Source organism: Stegastes partitus, unplaced genomic scaffold, assembly GCF_000690725.1.
Source record: "Stegastes partitus isolate 25-593 unplaced genomic scaffold, Stegastes_partitus-1.0.2 Scaffold1780, whole genome shotgun sequence".
Taxonomy (NCBI): domain Eukaryota; kingdom Metazoa; phylum Chordata; class Actinopteri; family Pomacentridae; genus Stegastes; species Stegastes partitus.
Window position 1 is genome coordinate 1,842 of NW_007579511.1, and position 19,898 is coordinate 21,739.

Genomic DNA, 19,898 nt, shown 5'->3' on the forward strand with positions numbered 1-19,898 from the left:
GAAGGTTCAAATATCATAAAAATGTTTAATAGCGTCATCCGAGCTCGTGAATTTTCATGACAACTGGATTTATCGTAGAATTACGTGCGACTACTGTTTCGTTTCACGTGGGAAATAAGATTATCGATAAAAGGAAAATGAGATAAGAAAAGGAGGCAAATCTACGAAGGCATTTCCTCTCTCACATGCACTAAACTTGGAGCCGACGCCTCACCCCGCCGCTTTCCTCTTCATTAGAGCTGTTTAAACAAAACAGCAGTAAAAATAGACCTTCTATCTGCAGCAGACGCACTGTGAAAAGGCCAATTTGAAAGAAGGAGAAAAAAACCCAAAACATCCATGTGATTATAGTTGAACAGGAAGCGGCACATGCTTTGCTTTTCAGCCCCATTGAACAAGATGTCAGCGGCTCCACGGAGGCAGTTTGGTCTTTTACGGCAATAAAGGGGAATGAGTGGAGCGTGCAAAAGTCCAGAATGCATAAATTCGCTAGCAGGCATGGAAAGGTTTAATTTTCCACACGGTGTGTTGTGTTTGCCCGTCTCTCTCTGCAGATGTAGAAAGGTCAGCTACCCGAGAGACCTCCCCCAGATCTCCCTCATCTTCATCTTCGTCAACGAGGCCCTGTCGGTGATCCTGCGCTCGGTCCACTCGGCTGTCAATCACACGCCGGCTCATTTGCTCAAAGAGATCATCCTGGTGGACGACAACAGCGATGACGGTCAGTAGAGATGAAAGAGTTCCCTTTTTCCAAATCCTTACAGAAGAAAATGGCTTTTACGCTAATTTGAATCTGTTGTACATCAAGTGAAGCACAGTGTCTGTAGATGTAGAGGTCAGTTAACCATCTGAATTCCAAGCAGTTTCTGGACATTTTTTTTTGCTTCTGTCTCATTTTTATGCACAGCAATTCCAAATCCTGCACCTTAATGGAAACAACTCAACCATGGCTAGAAACAGAGACAACTCAAAGATGTCTTTGTGCTGTATGACACCGTTGTAGTGCCACAAATCAGGAAAAAAGAAAAATGAAATTTCTTTGATTACCTGTATTACAGAAATGTTGAAAAAATGGACTCAACATTTTTCCAGGTGTCATCAACACTGGAAAAGAAGCATGACTGTACATACTATAGATATTTTACTACTTCCATTTGTAATTTTTTTCCATACTTATCTCTTATATGTTCTGTAGCACCTGCAGTTCATTCCAATTTAACTAAAACAAAAACCCAAAAGTGACTTTTGGGTCACTAATGGCTTTTCGGTTGCACTAACGAGTGCAGAACTTTTGTTTTCAGAGCTATATTTCAAGTTAAATACCACGATTTTAAACTTCTGTTTCACAACGACTCGGCAGATGATTAGTCAAAGGACGGCCGGAAGGCTGAAAATCCAACATTTCTTTCTGTTTTCCAACTTCTGCCCATAAATGTTGCCTTTCTAGCATTTTTTAAAAAAGAAAACTTGCCTTTCAAACCCATCTGTGGGTTTCAGGGATCACATAGAACAACAAGGGTGTGAAAGAAGGTTTCCAGCTGGGCTTTTGGTTCAACAACAACACGTCAAGTAATCATTCAGCACTAATTTGATTGATTTTTTTTCCCATCAAATATTCTAAAAGTGACACTAGAATTACACGAATACAGTATATTGATTAGTTGATGTTTCTTGCAGGTATTGACATTTGAAAATATTATTCTCAGTGTCACCACACGCTAAATGGTGAAACTAATTTTGCTACGTCAGCATCAGAGGTGGCAGTTTTCCGATACGTGCGTGAGATTTTCATTACTTCTGATGCCGTTTCCTCCACGTCTCGCCGTGATTAATGATTTTAAATGAGGTGATTTTGCAAACGAGACGTGTGGACGGACGTTGATTTGTTTTACACCGTCAACGCTGTCGATAGGAATGTATATTTGATAACATTTAGCTGTAACGAATGGCTTAATCACGGCCTCATTGTGTTGCGTGAATCAGCCAGCGACAAAAGAGCCATTGTGTTTGTAAAATGATATTGCGTTAAACATCGTCGAGCTTCAAAAGCCTGCATTGTTTGAAGATTACAAACTTCCATATGCATCTTTGATTGATTGTTAGACGTGTAATTTGCCTGATATCAGTTCTAGCATACATAAGATGGGAATAAGACATACTACGCGTAATATGTTCATGCGTTTTGTTACACACAAACATGCTAATAAGTGGATCTACATAGTGATGCTAATGGCACGAAGGTGTCTAACTTGTGACGGGGCTTTGCTGGCACGGAGGAGGGATGAGCGTCCCGTCGACAAAAGCTCCAGTCACTGCTTTTGAGGAGTAGTGTTTGCTGAGGTGACTGATGGTGTCAAATTTTTGCAGGGCAGACAGGCAGATAGAGGCAGAGCGCACAATTGGATGTCACGGGAGTGATGTCTCTGTCTTATTTATTGGGCCGGGCTGCCAAGCCGGGCTTTGTGAAATGAGGGGAGGGGAAGGAGATTAAACCAGGCAAAGTGAAAAAGAGAGAGGAAGATAAAGAGGTGTTGGTGCGTGAGAGAGAGAAGTTAGGGAAGAAGGGATGAAACAAAAGGAAAGGCTGAAGGGCTTGGAAATAGCCAAAGCAAAAAAAAAAAAAAAGGAGGGAGGAGGAACAAAGACGAGGAAGCATCAGAGAATGAAAGGAGAGGCGGACAGAGCAAACCAGGCTATTAGAGAAAGTGGCAGCGAGAGAGAGGGAAAGGATGAGAGACAGAAAGGCACTAAGATAAATGAGGTCGGACAGAGAGGAGGAGAGAGAGAGGGCAGGCAATGAATATCCGGGAGAGAGGGAGAAGGAGCAATCGAACAGAACCGAAAGCAAAGACAAATAACGAGGAAACGGGAAGAAAGAGATGAGATAGTCGAGGCTTTGAAGGATAAGGCTGGCATTATCTAATTCAAGCATTGTCATCTAATCCCATGAAAAGATCAAAACCAACAATGTGTTATTCTGTCACGCAGCCCTCTCTGACATCTCCTCCCCTGCCTGTGTCGCTCCCAAAGCCCCACGCCAATCGCTTTTTGACTGAAGTGTCACGAACACACGGTTTCATTTTTTATACAAAGGCTAAGTCGTTTCCTGAAAGTGCTGCGCTCTGAAATTTTTAGCAAATGTTTCTCGAGCGGGAAGTAGAGAATATGACATGGAGACAGTGCTCAGACTGATGAATCGAGTCGTTGTCAACTATTGAATTGATCAGTTTGACGACTTAAAAATAAATAAGATCTCTGATTTTAGCTTCTTAAATTTGAACGTTTGCTGATTTCTCTCTATATATATCTGGGTTGTGGACAAAAGAACACATTTAAGGATGTCATTTTGGACTTTTGGAGATGCTTGACATTTTTCAGCATTTTCTTTCGAGTTTCTCTCCATCTGCAAACTCATAGTTTAATTATTGTCGTTTTTCCTTTTGCCACCAACAATAGGTTGTTTGCTCATATTTTTGCTTTAGTTTGTGTTTACAGCAGCAGGATGGTGTGAGTGGTTGATTACACATTGCAGATGTTCTATTATAAATATTAAACAGACAGTGTACACTTCAATACCAATGCTGCTTTTTTAACTTACATTTATTTATTTCTACTTATTGTATCATTATTATTTGCACTATGCTGGTAGAATTGTGTGTTTTATGTGCATCTTTACTTGGCCCTGTTGATGTTAATGAGGGAACTTGTCACCCTGTGATCATTTTGAGACAACAATTAGGGTCAGTACTAGAAACTAGACGGGTAGCGTGAACGGATTAAGACAGCTGAAGCCCACCTCCACCTCCACCTCCACCCGGCTTTCTCTCTTGACACTACTGGTTGGCTGACAGCCTGCTATCCATCACAGAGGAGAAGACATTGCAGCAGCCCAGAGGGCGAGGCATGCAAACACATAACACTCCCGCCGCCTTGCACGAGTCACTCGGCTCGGCGGCCTCGCCTCGGACGCACTCGTGTGCCAGATGTGTGAGTCTGCGAGGGAGAAAACACAGCATGAGAAATGAGTTTGTGATCAAGAGTGTGCGTGAGTAAGAAAGAAATAAAAGCGGCAAAGACAAAGGAGCAGAAAAAGCACAGAGAGCATGAGAAATGTGTTTTTTTGTTTTTTGTTTGAGGGAGTGTGTGTGTGTGATGCAGAGGAAGAGGAGCTGTGAGTGTTTGGGTCCGGAGGGAAAAGGCTGATGAGTTGATTGAGAGATCAAAGGTGGAGCGGTCGGTGACGCTCAGGAAGCCGCACGCTTCCCTTTGGTGTTGTTTGGAGTCTGTTGAGCTCACAACAGCACCGCAGGGAAGCCAGCAAGTAGATTCTTCTTTGTCATATTTCTGTTTCTGTCATTTGTGTGTCTGTCTTTTTTCTGAAAAAAAAATTGGATCACTGTGCGCTTGCAGTGAGGCGTTTTTATGTCTGTGTCAGTCCCGGAAAACGCATCAGCGAGTAGATGTGAGCTTGGACAAGAGATAATGTAATATTAGGTTCATAGCTGATGCAATTGTCTCCTGTTCGGCAGTGGTTCAACAAGGTGTGCCAAGTGTGTTACCGTTCTCTAACAGAGAGCCTCAGCGTGATCTCGTCTGGATTTACAGCTTAATTTTTGAGATTAAAACACTGTAATAAGATGAAAGTACAGACTGGCTTAAGCTTGATTTCACACCATTTATATGCAAATAGCACACATGCAGGTTAGTGGGAAGATTTCCGTAGATGTAAATGCCATTTATGAAATTTTAATATGGCTGCATTCTCATAGGTTTTATTGGCTATTTCTGGTTCCTAGTTTCTAGTGGGGCTGAACGATTAAATTGCGATTTAATTGTGATTTCATTTGCCGCACAACCTTTTCAAGTCGAGCCTCGGTTCAGTGTTTGTGTGTTTTGTGTGTGAATGTGACATGAATGAGCATAACCACGAGAGACGACATGAAACACTCGTCTGTCACACACGGAGGACACAACAGTTTGAACTCTGCATCAGACGTGCTGCTCACTGAACACATGTGTGGCTATCAGATGATAAGACTGGACTCATGTCAGCCCAAGAACAGCTCGCCTGAACCACGTTGTATACATCGATCGATAGGCCAAACCATAAACATCTCTCAAATGTTTTAATCTGCTTGAATTAATTAAAAGTGAATTAGTCTCATTATTTAATAGCCACGCCTCATTTATCGTCAGACTTTGCGATGTGCTAATTGCATTGTTTCAAATTGCAATATCGATTTGAAACCAAGTAATTGTTCAGTCCTTGTCTGAACTATGCAGACAGACTAGAAAATAACACGAGATACTTTCCTGAGTGCTCCAGAGAAAGGATCTATTCTTTTACCCCGTAGCTTTAGCAGGTCAGGAGTCAGGATCATGTTCTGTGCTGCAAGGCTGGAATTGGCAGGCTTTGATATTTTGTTCAAGGACTCATCTGCAGGAAGGAGGACGCTGAGCTGCAGACTCCCGTACAATCTGTCTAACCTGTTGTTTTTGTTGGGTGTGTAATCTTTGTTCTGTGGGCTGCAGAGCAGCTGAAGGGACCGCTGGAAGAGTACGTGAACAAGCGCTACCCGGGTTTGGTGAAGATCGTAAGAAACCAGAAGAGAGAAGGGCTGATCCGGGCCAGGATCGAGGGCTGGAAGGTGGCCACCGCCGAGGTGACGGGATTTTTTGACGCCCACGTGGAGTTTACGCCTTCATGGTGAGTAAGTGTGGATGGAATAACTAGATTACTGTGATAAGGTAGCAGCAGTGCAGGGTAGACATTTCAATATAAGGTTTGCTTTAGTTGTGAAGTTAAACATTTTATTTTGAAATCTTTGGCTTTTTGATTTTTTTCCCGCCATCTACAAACCAACTGTTGTCCTGCCGTAGTTTTACTTTGCAAAGGAGAATTATTGTCACTCTTCATTTTGCCTCCAAATAGGATGGTTTGCTCATATTCTGTTCTTTATGAAATGAAATGAAATGAAATGAAATGAAATGAAATGAATGAATGAAATGAAAAATACTTTATTTATCCCAGCTCACTTTTTTTTTGTATTTATTTTTTTAAATTTAATTTAATTTAATTTAATTTTTTATTTTATTTTTTTTATTTTTTATTTTTTTAATTTTATTTATTATATTATATTATATTATATTATATTATATTATATTATATTATATTATATTTATGGTGTATCTCCAGCAGCAGGACAATGTGTGTGTGGTTGACTGAAAATGAATTACATGGCAGAGCTTCTATATGCTTAATACTTTTTAATGTTATTTTTGAAAACATCTGCACTCACAAAATTAAATCTGAAACATCTTGGGATCTGTATTTCTATTTACAGGCCATTTATGAATATTCGAACATAGTTATCCTAACCTAATAGTGTAGGACGTTTTCTAAATCATGACAACAGCAATAACAATAATACACTTTTTTTAAAAGAAGGTTATTAAGTGCTTTAAAGAATAATGAGATGAGAGGACAAAGAGCAGCTGAAGCCGTAGAAAACATACATTCAGGCTATTTCACACCTGAGAAGTTCTCAAGTCAGGAATAATCCAGATTAAAAGATAGTATAGGACAAATAGCAGATGGACATAAAGTAAGCAATTAAACAGAACATTTCTGGGAGGCCTGTTTTGCAAAAGTCCATTTTAAAGAACCACTTAAAAAGTTATAACTGATTGGACAGAGATCTGAACACTTGGCTGCCCACAACATCGCGGTCACATCCTGCGGACACCTTTTTGTAAGTCTGGTCGTTTTCCGGCTCGGTGCGTACTTCAGAGTATGTACACAACACAGTTCTCTCAGAGCAAGTAGACACATGCCCTCCAGAGCTGCTTTGAGCTGAATCAAATAGAATTAGTAATAAAGTTAGTACAACTTGAGGGACTTTCTGTCCGACTGAAGTGGGCGAAAAGAGCGGTGAGCTTAAGAGAGGCTCTGTGCTGTCGGCCTTTTAGTTTGCTTCTGTTAAAGTGTGTGTGTTTTTTTTCCGCTCTTGTCAGGGCCGAGCCGGTTCTCGCCAGAATAAAAGAGGACCACAAGAGGATCATCTTGCCCTCGATCGACAACATCAAGCACGACACTTTCGAGGTGGAGCGCTACGAGAACTCGGGCCACGGCTACAACTGGGAGCTGTGGTGCATGTACATCAATCCGCCCAAGCAGTGGTGGGACGAGGGAGACATGTCTGCTCCCATCAGGCAAGAACACTTGACATACGCACCATTAAAACCACATGAGTGTGTACATCCCCTCATCCACGCCAAAACAGTCGGGATGTGTACAGGGGAATCTGTGTGTGCCCCCTGTGGTGTCTGCGTTGGTTCTGTGGGTTCTGTTAGGCTTATTCCAGAGCATCCCACAGACGTCTAATTGGATTGGGATCAGCACTTTGTCATGTTCCTTCAGTTTCTGAGTAAACTAAAAATACAGTTTAAGCTCATCCGCCTTCGTTTTGGATGTCTATCTAAGAAAAAGTCTACTATGAGCTGCAGTAATATTTGACTTTACGCTGCTTTACGTCTGCACAGTTCTCCCCAGATCTGTCCGTTTGCTGGAACAGAATCTTAAAATAGATCAGGCTGCAGCAACGGCCAAATTGCAAAATGAAAAAGTAAATTTCCGATGACGTGACGGGGTGAGGCCACTGCTGTTTGCTGTTAGCTGCAGCAACGTTCAGATCACTCTTAAGTGCAAAGTAACGTCCACAAGAATTCCAGGACTCAAGGTTCCCCAGGAAAACACTGCGCTTCAACAAGATGACATTTTTCACTGTCATTAATTTGAACGTTGTGTCTGATCAGTGTACACGCTTTCCTCTCACGCTTCAAGAAAACAGATGTATATCTCAGAAGCAGCAGATTATTGTACACAGCTTTTAATCACCTAGTTTTTTGGGGAAGATGAGAGGAAAATGAGAAATAAGCTCCAGATTTAGTACCCGACTCCCTCAAAGCAATTTAAGAAATGACAGCCTGAAGTGCAGCGTGGTTGTGCTCCAAATGGGATTTTAATTATCTGATTTTCACCCATATATTTGTGTTACATCTGATTTTTAGATCAAATTTTTTCGTCTTTTAAAAATAAACAGAAAATGGAAACATCTCATAAATATGCATTAAAACACTCACATTCTGAACATCTGCATGAATACATCAAACAAGCCAATCCACTTTAATGCAGACAGGGTTCGGATTCACACGTGCACGTTCCAAAAGCTCAGTGCTGCTTGTTTTCATGTCGTGCAGGACTCCCGCCATGATCGGCTGCTCCTTCGTGGCCAACCGCGACTACTTCGGGGAGCTCGGTCTGCTGGACTCGGGGATGGACGTCTACGGAGGGGAGAACATCGAACTGGGCATCAGGGTTTGTGTGTCACCCAGTTTCCTCCTGCTCCTGCTCCCTCTTTACCCCTGTAGGTTTAAGTGGAGCAGTGGCCACCGTTGCGTGGCACAGCTGATAAATGAGGCCCCATTAAGAGTCCTGGAGGACCAGGCCTGTGTGTGCAGCTCACAGCAGGGCAATGGAGATAAATAGGTCACATGGAGCAGCAAGGTTGGGGAGGTTTTCTGTACGTTTTGAGAGATTGTAGAGTCTGTCGTTGGTCTGCAGCAATATTTAGTTTTTTTTCCAATCGGACTAGAAATAACAGATGTTCTGACTTTAAATGACTGAAAACTTTCAACTTGATTTAATATTATTATTCTGTATTGTCAAAGGATTGCTTTTAATGCTCCCTAATCATAAAATTAATACCCAACTCTACACCTTTTAACCATTTTAGCTTTGTTTTATTAGACGTTACTGAACGATTTGGCCTCATTACTCCTCCTCTACAGTTAGCAGCTGGAAAGTGGAACATCTAGACTGATGTATTTCTCAGGTGTTGACCAAACCAGAGCTAAAAAAAAGAGGTAATGCTGGACAAAAACATCTGTCTGAACATTTTCTTCCATGCTGCTGCTGTTACCAGGCCTGGGGGGCATCATGTGCATCTGTCTGCTTGTTATATTTTCTGCCATCTAGTGGCCAAAAATTGTGATTTTTTTGTGGGGTTAATTTCCCCAATAACACCCTCTATCTGCAGGTGTGGTTGTGTGGAGGCAGCATGGAGGTGCTGCCCTGCTCCAGAGTGGCTCACATCGCACGGATGAAGAAGCCCTACCACAGTAATATAGCTTTCCACACGCGGCGCAACGCTCTACGTGTGGCCGAGGTCTGGATGGATGAGTACAAGTCCAACGTCTACCTGGCCTGGAACATCCCCATGGAGGTGAGAGAGACGTGCTGCCGTGGCAACAACTCCTGCAGAGAAAAGCCTGTTGTTAGTGGTGTCTTATAAAGCAAAGTTTACTGCAGCGGCTGCTCAGCTTCGTTGGTTTATTGAGCGTGAACCATTAGCTCTGTTGATGGAAATGTAAAAGGTGGCTTGTCATGTTTGTCAGATGTTTTGCTGAACAGTACATTTATTGGCAGTGTTACATCAATTAGCTAAATTGTGTTTTAAATGTCGTGAATGATCATTTTAATTTCCCAAGTCATGTGAAAATGGTGCCTTTACAAGTCAAAGACTTCCCATAAACTCTCCTCGCTGTCTTGCAGAACCACGGTATTGATTACGGAGACATATCTCAGAGGGTTGCGCTGAGGAAGAGTCTGCAGTGTAAGAGCTTTCAGTGGTACCTCGACAATGTTTACCCCGAGATGAGGAGGTACAACAACACGCTGTTCTACGGCGAGGTGAGTCATCAGTCCGACCGTGAAGGAGACGGAGGAGCTTGTTCACCTGAAGTCTGGCGCGTTCGCACAAACTGACGAAAACACTGAAAACAGATGAGTGAGAAATTGGTGAGACAAATCCTAAGAGGTTTATGAAAAGAAAAAAAAAATCTCAGCACCGAAACAAAATGACTAAAGTTAGAAAGAGAGCAACATTCATACACACTGTTACAGCTGAAATGGTTTTAATTTGCATCTCACAGCTGCCATGTTTTTCTGAAAATACCTGAATAGCATTTTGGGATATTTAGCCTGTAAGCGGACATTTTTCATTTCAGATCCGCAACTCTAAAGTAAGCCACCTGTGTATGGATCAGGGTATGAAGGAGAACCACACGGCCACCCTGCACCCCTGCCATGGATGGGGTCCTCAGGTACATCACACACACTCTGCACTCAGCAGAATGGCCACAGAGAGACACTTTTTCCACTCTGTGCTCTCTCTCTCGGAAACACACACAACTCATTAGTGTGTTTCTCACACAGGCTCAGCTGAAATCCTCTTAGGAGAGACTTCTGTCAGAGTAGAAATGTTTCTGTGTTGCACTTTTTGTGCTGAAGCCCTGAGTCAGCTGGTGTCAGCTCCTCGGCCCATCGGCCCACAGGGCGTCTCTTTTTAGCTCGCAGTGGTAAACAGGTGCTTCAGGGGGCAAGTCTTGGCTCCAGCAGTGAGTGAAAGGCTAAAAAAAAATAAAATAACAGAGATATTTTCAATTCTCACTCTTTGTGCAAAAGACACACTTCAGTCGCATTTTTAAAATGATCTGTCTGATGAAATAGTTCGGCTTCAGCAACAGTTTCTTGCACTTCAATGCAGGTACCTGAAACCCACCGTGTGCTAAGAAGCAGCACTGACCTCTAGGGACCACAAGTAGGACTTTAAGTGCAAAATATACCTACAAAACCTGCCTTATACGCCGCAAACACATGACAGTTTTCTCTGCATGCGTTTTAACATTTCTGTAGAGAATAACAGCCTCACTGCAGCGAGACGCTCAAACTGGGTTGTCTAGACGGTTGACTGAATTGAAGCACAACTCAAAGCTTTCATCTTGTTGTTGCTAACTTTTCACTGTGGATCTCTGCACTGCGATGTGAGCAGCTCATTCTTTCTTTTTCTTTGAGGCCAGAATTCGAGTTGCTGCACTTCTGAGCACAGTTAGTTTTTACTTTCAGCACAGAGCTTTAGAATGAGCCATAGCCCGGCTGATTGGAAATATTTTATCTTTGTCTGAATTATGTAGTGTTGCTGCTACTAAGTTAGTTATACCATCACTCATTTATCATAGAAGATGGACAGAGAACTGCCAGGGCATATTTTAAGGCTTCAGAAAATTGAGACTAAAGAAAGCTTTATCTTCACAGACAAACCAGTTTGATCGTGTTGCTCTTGAGATTCTGTTCCGTCAAATCTCGTGCGAGGAGATTTCTTTTAGTTTCTGTACCAGACGACACCGAATTTGATCCGTGCAATCTAATCTTGGGCTCTCAGCGGGTGGGAACGTTGCTGAAGCGACACTGTGTTTACACTGATAACGCTGATTTACAGGAAAATCTTGCGACGTTATAGCACTCGGTAGAGAACAAAGACATGTTTTGCCTCTCAGCACAATTTGGAACGACACCATCCTTCTGTTCAGAGTGAGCCAGAAAGCAGCTTCTATGACGAGGGGAAAATTCCTGCCAGAAGTGCAATCGTCACCTTCGACTTGCACTAACATATAGAGTACTCACTTCAGTGTTCAGAGCCAGGCCATTACAACAATGCAGCATATTCCTTCACATTGTTTAACGTGTGTTTTCTCTGTTTGCCTTCAGTTAGGACGTTTCACCAAAGAGGGTCAGCTGTTCCTGGGTCCGCTGGGCAGCACCGGCGAGGACACCCGCTGTGTGGTGGACGACCAGATCAGCAGCTTTCCTCAGCTCCTCAACTGTGACAAGGTGACCAATGTGAAGCAGAAGACGTGGCATTTCACTCAGGTGAGAAGAAATCCCTCCGACTGTAGTTACAGAGTCTCTGTTTGTAAGAGAAACTGAATTCATTATGTCGTGAGAGCCACGATGTGAAAAGTAGTGTTACGATTAGCGAACAGTGCAGAGGTGAGAATGTACAGGAGAGGATCAAAATTATCATTTTTTTCTCAGCAAAGATGGAAAGAAAGAAGAAATCCTTACAATGGGTCTTCTCACTGTAAACTTTAGAGTCCAATTTTGACATTTTTTTACCTCAGGATTCTGATTTAATCTCAGAAATATACAAATGAAGTCAAAATTGTAAGAAAAATAGTCAGAAATCTTTTTTTTTCTGCAACAAAGGAGGGTTGAAATATGATTAAGATTCTACAAAACCCTGCAAATGTCATAGCACAGATTTCTGTATTCCCTCGAAACACACTTTACATTCCTTCCTATCCATAAGAATGGTTGATGTGTCGGTCCATTCTGCCTGAAACACACCGAAACATTTTGCTGATGCATTTATTGCTCGCTATTCGTTTAAGAGGGCCAATCTCCAGCAGAATCTAACTGCGGGTTGAGAGCGTGGCGGGATATATGGCTATTGTTTGGACTTTAGCCACAGTGTCGTCCAAAGGCTGCAGTCACACAACGATCAGTGAGAGAGCTGCTGAACCAGCCTTTCCTAATGCAATGGTGCAGACTAGTGCCTGAGCAGCCACAGCTGAGTGTCCACTGACACTGTGTGGTCAGATCCAGCCACAGCCTGTAGGCTACAGGATGCAGCTCATACAGTTACGACTACAGAGACCCGTTGTTGTGATTATGGCTGTAATACAGAGAACATGCAGCGTTAGCATCTGTAGCTGAATGTCCTGCTGAAGCTGTTGAACTTCTGAATAAACACATCTTTCATAGAAGCACCGGGTTTTTTGATATCAGCAGCCGGACATTTCCATCAGTTGAACCGCACATCCAGCCGCAGCTTCACCATCGCGGCACGCAGAGCTGCAGCTGTGCTCACAACCGGCAGCTGGATACTGTCAGAGATCAGCCAGTAAAAGAGAATAATGAGCAATAAATGCTTCTCATAAAGTGTCACATTATCTCTCCTTCATCTCCCCACTCTGCAGAGTGTCTCCACCGGACTGGACAACACAGTAAATGTTCATGTGGATGAGCAGACATGTAAAGCGCTTTGCAAGGAAACTCATAATTACAGTCAGAATTTGGACTTTTTTTCCACAGAATTCTGACTTTAAACACTATTTCGGAGATTAAAGACAGAACTCAGTTTTTCTTACAGTGGCCCTAATCCTCTTCTGTAAGAATGAAATAAGATTAAACCTTTAGCGTGTGAGGCAGCTTCGAGTAGATTTCCACTAAAATGTACTTGAAGGTATTTGTGCTTAAAGGATGTTATATATGTGGCACTTTCACAGTGTTTATGGCGTAATTCCAAACTAATGAGGACGTTTTTGAGGAGACAGATTGCAGTTTTCTCTGCACTAAAGCCATTTTCCATCTGACAATCTAAAGTAATAGCGGTAGCAGCATTTCTAAGGTCTGAACATTGCTGTGGCAGTTACTTGATTCCTTTGTTGGATGTCGCTGAGGCCAAAATTATTCCTACCTATGTCGGATTTTTATTTGGCATTTTTATTTAACCAGTATGTTTCCTCTGTCTGGAAATGACATTAACAAGCGAATGTCAATGATGGATTTGTTTACTAGTACCATGTTTTTTTTTGTTTTACTACGAAAGCCACATCCATATTTGCTCATACCACATGGAGTTGTTAAACATCTTTGAAGAAACTACCTCTTCTACATGTTCTGGAGCATTCGAATACGCTATAAATAGAATACAGGTCATGTAGTAGTGCTCTAGTCAGCCATGGTTAGTGTATGGTCTGACACAATGTCTTTCTGCTGCTTGTTTATGTTATTTTCAGCCAAAAGAAACCTAAAAATCAAACACAAATTTAACCCTTTCAGGACTAAGCAAATGTGTATTCCTTATACACTTCAACACTAAGTGTCTTTGGCTTGAAATTCATGATATGGTTTTGATTAATCACTCATAAATTCTTAAGTAGATTTCACATCATTACATATCTGCTATCAATCAAAAGTTGACGGTTAAATATATGTGGAAATTTGCTCCTGTCATAGGTGTGAAAAAGAAAAGGTAAACTTCATAATTACCAGGATATATGCAATTAATTATCAGCTCTTGTATACAGAGACATCAGCCAAAGTCTTGTAATTAGTTCGTTTTGATCGCTTATAAAAATTTCAGAAGCAAAATCCAGTTTTCTGGTGATTTTTGGGGTCAAATGACATCATTTTACTTCATTTGCATGATTTATTTCAGGACTGAATCGCCTGTTCACATACGGGGATTCCCACTGATAGACAGTCAAAATAAATTAAACAGAAAGTCACCATATACCGGAGCACGCTGTACCGGTCTGCAGGGTTGATGGCATGAAAGCCGCAGACCGATACAGCGGTCTGCAGTGTTGAACAGGAGTCATAATGCCAACCCAGTATAGCAGGCTATAGTGTCGGAAGGGTTCATATAAATCAGCACGAGTATGAAGTATTAGTTCAATTATTAATTGGTGCCACTTTGGAAACAACGCAGTTTTGTCTCTGTATTTAAGGTTTTGGAATATTGTGTTTAATATATTACAAGTCCTCAGCAGGCCTGGCTCCCATCACATCCCATCAGTCACATGTGCTGCATCTGTAAAAACCTGTTAAAGCCAGAACGCTGTCACTCCTCCCGCCTTGCAGAACGAATCGATCATCAATCGAGCTACAGGACGCTGTCTGGAGGTGGTGCCGGCCAACGTTTACTTCGGCCACCTGCTGGTGCTGCAGCCCTGCTCAGGCCAGAGGTGGACCATCAAGAACACCATGAAGCAATAGTCGACTGGCCGATTTCACTGGGACCAATTACACCAGAGGCCATTCCCAAGAGCCGTCAGCTGACCTCAGCGAGGCCGATGGACTAACGATGAGGAGAGGCTCCTCATCTTCTCAAGGAAGGACTCGAGGAGGTTTGTTTTAAAGACACAGGTGCTGTGAAGACTTTAAGCGAGAGGTGGTTTGGGAACATTTTTTACAATGTGGACATTCACAGTGATGCAAGTTTAGCATGAGGACTGTTTCTCTCTATTTGAATTTTACAAACTTTCGATGTGATGTTGCCATAATTCCTGTACGTGCCACTTCTCTACGATGTTTTTAGGTTTAAGGATAGAAGTTTAATCAACCAAAACTGTGTTCTGTCTTATGTGGGAATTAAAGGTTTCTATCTTGATCCTCCAAAAATCTTTCTGCAATATTTCCTCCTGTATCACGTTATGTCTTTTAAGATGTGAAAAAATAATAAAATACCTGGAATCAAAGTTTTCTGAAATATGCACTGATCAGAAAACGTTTAAGTCGTTCAAGTTTTTAGTGCAACACACCTAAAAATGAAGGCGTGCCAACTCACGACAGGCATAATTTAACAGAAATAATTGCCCAAATAGTGACTTTTATGTTCTTTTAAAAGGCTAGACCCTGTAAATATTTATAATTTGAAGAAAAAGGCACTAACAATAAGTATAACTTGATGTATTAGAGCCTATTTTTGTTTGTTTTTTTTGTTGCAGTCGTTGTAAGTCATCTCAAACACCTCAAAAGTCATATCGTCAAGAGGGCTACTGGGCTAAGTCATCGACATCTGAATTTTTTTATTGTCATTTCTACTCAAAAGTATTCTGTAGCATCAGATGCACTACATCTTGTAGCATGATTGTAAAGTACTGTATGCACATGGGAACAAAGTTAAGTTGTGCTAAGTTGATTTCTTCTGTTTACCTGCTGAGTGCCATAACTACTGCAGAAGGCCAAAACTAGTGCAGCACTTTTTGGGACACCAGAGAGAGAGAGAGAATTGCAGAATTACGAGAAGGAAGATCGAAACAGAAATGTACAAATTGCACAAGTGTATGGATTGTGGAAATGCTGGTGGCTGGGATTGTTAATGTACTGAGATGTATATGATGTCATCTATTCGATTAATTCAGTGTTATCAGTTGGATTTTTTGCTCCCAAGATTGTCTTCCAATAAACAACTGGTTTCCTGCTTTGTGCATGGTTACTGTTTTTGAGGATAGATTTTTTTTTTTTTAACTCTTTATGAATTATGACGGTTTCATATTTGTGTTTTAGGCCTTTTAATTTGTGCTCAAGTAGTCGATGCACTTGTGCAAAACCATCAGCTTCCCGCTGATAAAGTGCTGCATTTCTGTTTTTGCTGGATTTCAAATAAGCTCGAGACTCTACAAAGTGAGAACCACCATGCTGGGCCGCTCTCTTTTTAACTGCTCCATCCATTTGCATGGTTTTGGTCAAAAGATTTTCCTCATACTGTGAGATTAGTCCAAGAAATTATCTCCAAAAATAGACCACTTCAAAAGGGATTTCACCCTCAGTTCCCAGCTGCATGGCATCTGGTGCAACTTGTACCGACTTGGCTTATGAAAACTTTAATCACATATCCTTTATAAAAAAAAAAGAAAAAAAAAAGTGCAAGACCAAAATATTACAACATCTGAGGCAGCCAGGTGGGCCAACATTAAAGAGACTGTCCTATAAAACGGGAAGTTATGGGTCCAATCCTGTTGCAGCCGCGCGTCCTGTGAAAAGTGTCCTTGAGTGTGAGCGCCGACTGCTCACTCTCACTCGGCTGGAGCATCAGTTAAATGCTTAAGATGTAAATGAAACAGGAGGAGCCTGCTGGGAGCACAAGGGCCTGTTTCTAGCTGAGTGGTGTGGCTCTGAAGGACAGAGTCTGCATGCTAACACCACACTGAATGCTGATCAGACTCCTAATGACAGGCCTGCTCGTCGCCCTCTGGCATGAAGCTGGATTACTATATGATGGGTAAAATCCTGCTAAATGTCAGAGGGACAGTCTGGAGATTCTTGTTATGTCACTTGAATCTATAGGGACAGAGGACGTGCTAATTGAAGATAGTGACTAAATTCTGTACCTTATTCTGGAGGTGAAATCTGTGCCTGCGACATTATTTGTGAGATGAATTGTTTTTAAAAATTCCAATCAGTTGTAATTGCCATATTGACAGCTAACCAGCAGTGTCCTGTATCTCCCTGTGAGCCCATAATGAAAGCTGTTACAGTTTAATCACAGGTCAGCGACGTCTCTCTCATCCATTACAATCGTGTCGTCATTTGCACCATATGGTTGTGTGTGTTCTAACCTGAGCGTCGGTCCCTGCAGCTGCCCTCCTCTTTTATGTGTCTCTGGATGACGAGTTGGACAAAAAAAAAGGCAACAGATATTAGTACTGTGGTGAAACGGACCTAAGTACATTTATTAGTACTATACTGAAGTATTTCCATGTTAGGCTGTGTTCTACTTCTACTCTGCTATACTTTGGAGGCAAATAATGTACTTTGTGCTTCACTGTTTGCCTTTTAAAGCTTTAGCGGCACAGTCAGGTTCATGTAAATGCTGTATTATAGATTAAGCTAACCGGCAGCATGTGAATTAAAATTAGCTTCGGCTGCAACATTAAAATGATGTTCACATTGATTCATCAGTAATTATCAATATACACAATAATATATGTATGTAATGACTGTTTCAGTAGGACTTTTACAGAGTATTTTACACTGTAGTTGTGGTACTTTTACTTAAGCCAAGGAACTAAACTTCCACCACTAGACATAACAGCTACAAGCACAACTTTAGTTATGATAAGAACATGTGACCTTTTGGTTTGTGCGGTGCTACCAGCATGTCAGTGTGACACCAGTAGTTTTTGTACTCTGCAAAGGTTTCAGGCACTACTAGTGAAGCATGGTGAAGGTCTGGGGCTGTATTTCTGCAAAAAGAGTTGGACATTCGTTCAAAATTATTGGTCTCCTGAATGATGAGAAGTACAGTCAGAATCTAATCCATCGTGCAATATCAGCAGATTGGTCGAGTTCATTCTGTGGCATGAAAAACATAAAGGCAGAGTCATAAACTACCCTCAGGTTGATGATGAGACACCCAGAGAGTCCTGATCTCAATATTAATGAGTCAGTCTGGGAGAGGAAGTGCACAGAGGAGACCTGGTTTTAATGGCAATGGCTGGTCATACCGTACATTCATTAGTTTTAATTCACTTTGAATGTTAATCTGTGAATAGAAATAGTTTGTGACATTTTAAAACAATACGTCTGCCTTTTAAAAGAGGGACTAAATGACTAGCAGCTACACTCTGTTATCTCTGTGTACTGCAGCAGAGATATTGGTGACTTTACAAACAGCTTATTGCAGATTGAATCAGTGCATTCCTCTCAATCAAACAGTCACCTTCACCATCTCGCCGCCTAACGCTACCCTCTTGTGGCGTCAGTCTTGTCACAGATAACATACAGTGTGTTTGGTAAAATAAAACCAAGGCTTCACATTTAACAGAAGCTTTTGCCCCGCGTGACTCGCGGCGGCGCACCACTGACACACATCGGCGAGCACATGAGTAATTGTGTTGATCAAACCTGCGACCTCCAAGTGCCAGACGGTCTCTCTTTGACCTCGAGCTGAGCTCCTTCTCTCATTGATCTATCAGGGCTCTCATGATGACACCTGGTCTGTCTCTTCTACCTCACATCATCGCTCCCTGTAGACTCTGCTTTTATTAAATCATTTTCCACACCGGGGCCTATATTTATACTCGAACGGTCGTAAAACGGCAAGGTCATGAAAGGTAAGTTATTTAACACTGAGGAATGAGCCGCTGTTATCAAGGACTCGCTCCAACTTAAAGTGAAGTGGAGAAGAAACTTGTGCTTGTACACATCTGCTCCATTGTTACGCTTTGTCAGCAGAAACCAGCACGGTTATATTTCATCTTTACAGAAATTATTTACATAAAAACGTATGCAAACTATGTCTGGCAGAAAATAACACATGCAGCTTAAAGGAAAATATCCAAGAAAGTCTGTTGTTGGTAAATTAGTGCAAACACTGAGCAGTTTGGTTAGTAAAGGTCCATGTCTTACCTTTCCACCATATGTTTCAGTCCATCACCTGCTCACCTGTCTCTGGTTTCCTCATCAGGCCTCACCCGTCACTCATTTCCTCCATCTGCTGTTTGCTGCTTGTTTGTAACCCGACTTCATTCCTCTGCCCCTCCATATCTGCACACACAGCCTGACTCATCCAAAGAAAGATGAGCAATCTCTTGTTATTTTTAGTTTCTGTATTTACCTCGTTCTGTGGTTTAGAATCACACATGAACACAAATGTCTTCGTTTGAAACTATGAAAGCTGATAATTACATGAAAAAATAACTTATTTCTGCTACACTAATGAGAAAGTGGCTCATTAAGATGTATTTAAAGAAACATTGCATCATAAAGCTAGACACTGTCTTTGAAACAGTCCTGTGTAAAGTTAAAGCTCTGCCTTGATAACAAACACAAGGTAAAATAAAACATAAGGCACAATTTAAAAAACACTATTTTTATTGCAACAATTCTTAATCCTTTGACTTTTGTACAGATTACCGTATTTACAATTTCATAATTATTATGCCTCTAATAAATAGCACAACTGAAAGTCACTCTCTAGTCTACATGTTTAAATATTGCACGTGCAAAGTATGTATAGTATGTGCTTGTCTAATAGATATACCGTCTTATCAGCTATGTACAAAGTTACATAACCAAAAAAACAACAAAACAAAACAAAAATAAAAACGTGGGATCCAACCACCATGCTACTGAAGAGACACTGTGCATTTCCCCTCCATAAGAAAACTCTACTTCAGTGATCGAGACATGCAATCATTCTGCAGGGACGGGAGGCAGTTTAATTACAGCCAAACTGTAACTCAAAAGTCCCCCAAAAATATCAAATAAAAGCAAAAAAAATTTAAAAGACAAAAGTTCTTCTCAAATAACAAATTAAAGATAAAACACCTTTCCAGTTATTCACTACCTGACAGCAGTGGCTGGCCGTGAATTTGGTCGGAAATTTACACCAATACTGCAAGATCGACAGATTAAAAGTAAAAAACCAAACTAATTTTAATCAGAACCAGTGTGACCTACAAGGTTTTCCAAGACTGCTATGGCA

The 19,898-nt window shown here is 41.5% G+C and overlaps 2 protein-coding genes across 2 annotated transcripts; both read left to right on the top strand.

The window, feature by feature from the left end:
- Positions 1–554: 554 nt before the first annotated feature.
- LOC103372561 (putative polypeptide N-acetylgalactosaminyltransferase-like protein 3) lies at positions 555–8,652 on the top strand (the record flags this gene model as incomplete). Its single annotated transcript, XM_008302229.1, has 4 exons — positions 555–721; positions 5,533–5,707; positions 7,015–7,212; positions 8,260–8,652. Coding segments are annotated over 4 exons (829 nt in total), but the record flags the coding sequence as incomplete, so codon positions are not given.
- Positions 8,653–8,780: 128 nt separating this feature from the next.
- On the top strand, positions 8,781–15,272 carry LOC103372559 (putative polypeptide N-acetylgalactosaminyltransferase-like protein 3). Its single transcript, XM_008302227.1, has 5 exons — positions 8,781–9,284; positions 9,614–9,751; positions 10,069–10,164; positions 11,609–11,770; positions 14,549–15,272. Exons 1-5 carry the CDS (start codon positions 9,120–9,122, stop codon positions 14,681–14,683), a joined length of 696 nt encoding a protein of 231 aa, XP_008300449.1. The 5' UTR covers positions 8,781–9,119; the 3' UTR covers positions 14,684–15,272.
- The last annotated feature ends 4,626 nt before the right edge of the window (positions 15,273–19,898 follow it).

Coding starts and splice junctions, on each gene's coding strand:
- LOC103372559 (XM_008302227.1), top strand. CDS start 9,120: ATGGAGGTGCTGCCCTGCTCCAGAGTGGCTCACATCGCACGGATGAAG. Junction 9,752..10,068: donor ACACGCTGTTCTACGGCGAG/GTGAGTCATCAG, acceptor TTTTCATTTCAG/ATCCGCAACTCTAAAGTAAG. Junction 11,771..14,548: donor AGACGTGGCATTTCACTCAG/GTGAGAAGAAAT, acceptor CCCGCCTTGCAG/AACGAATCGATCATCAATCG.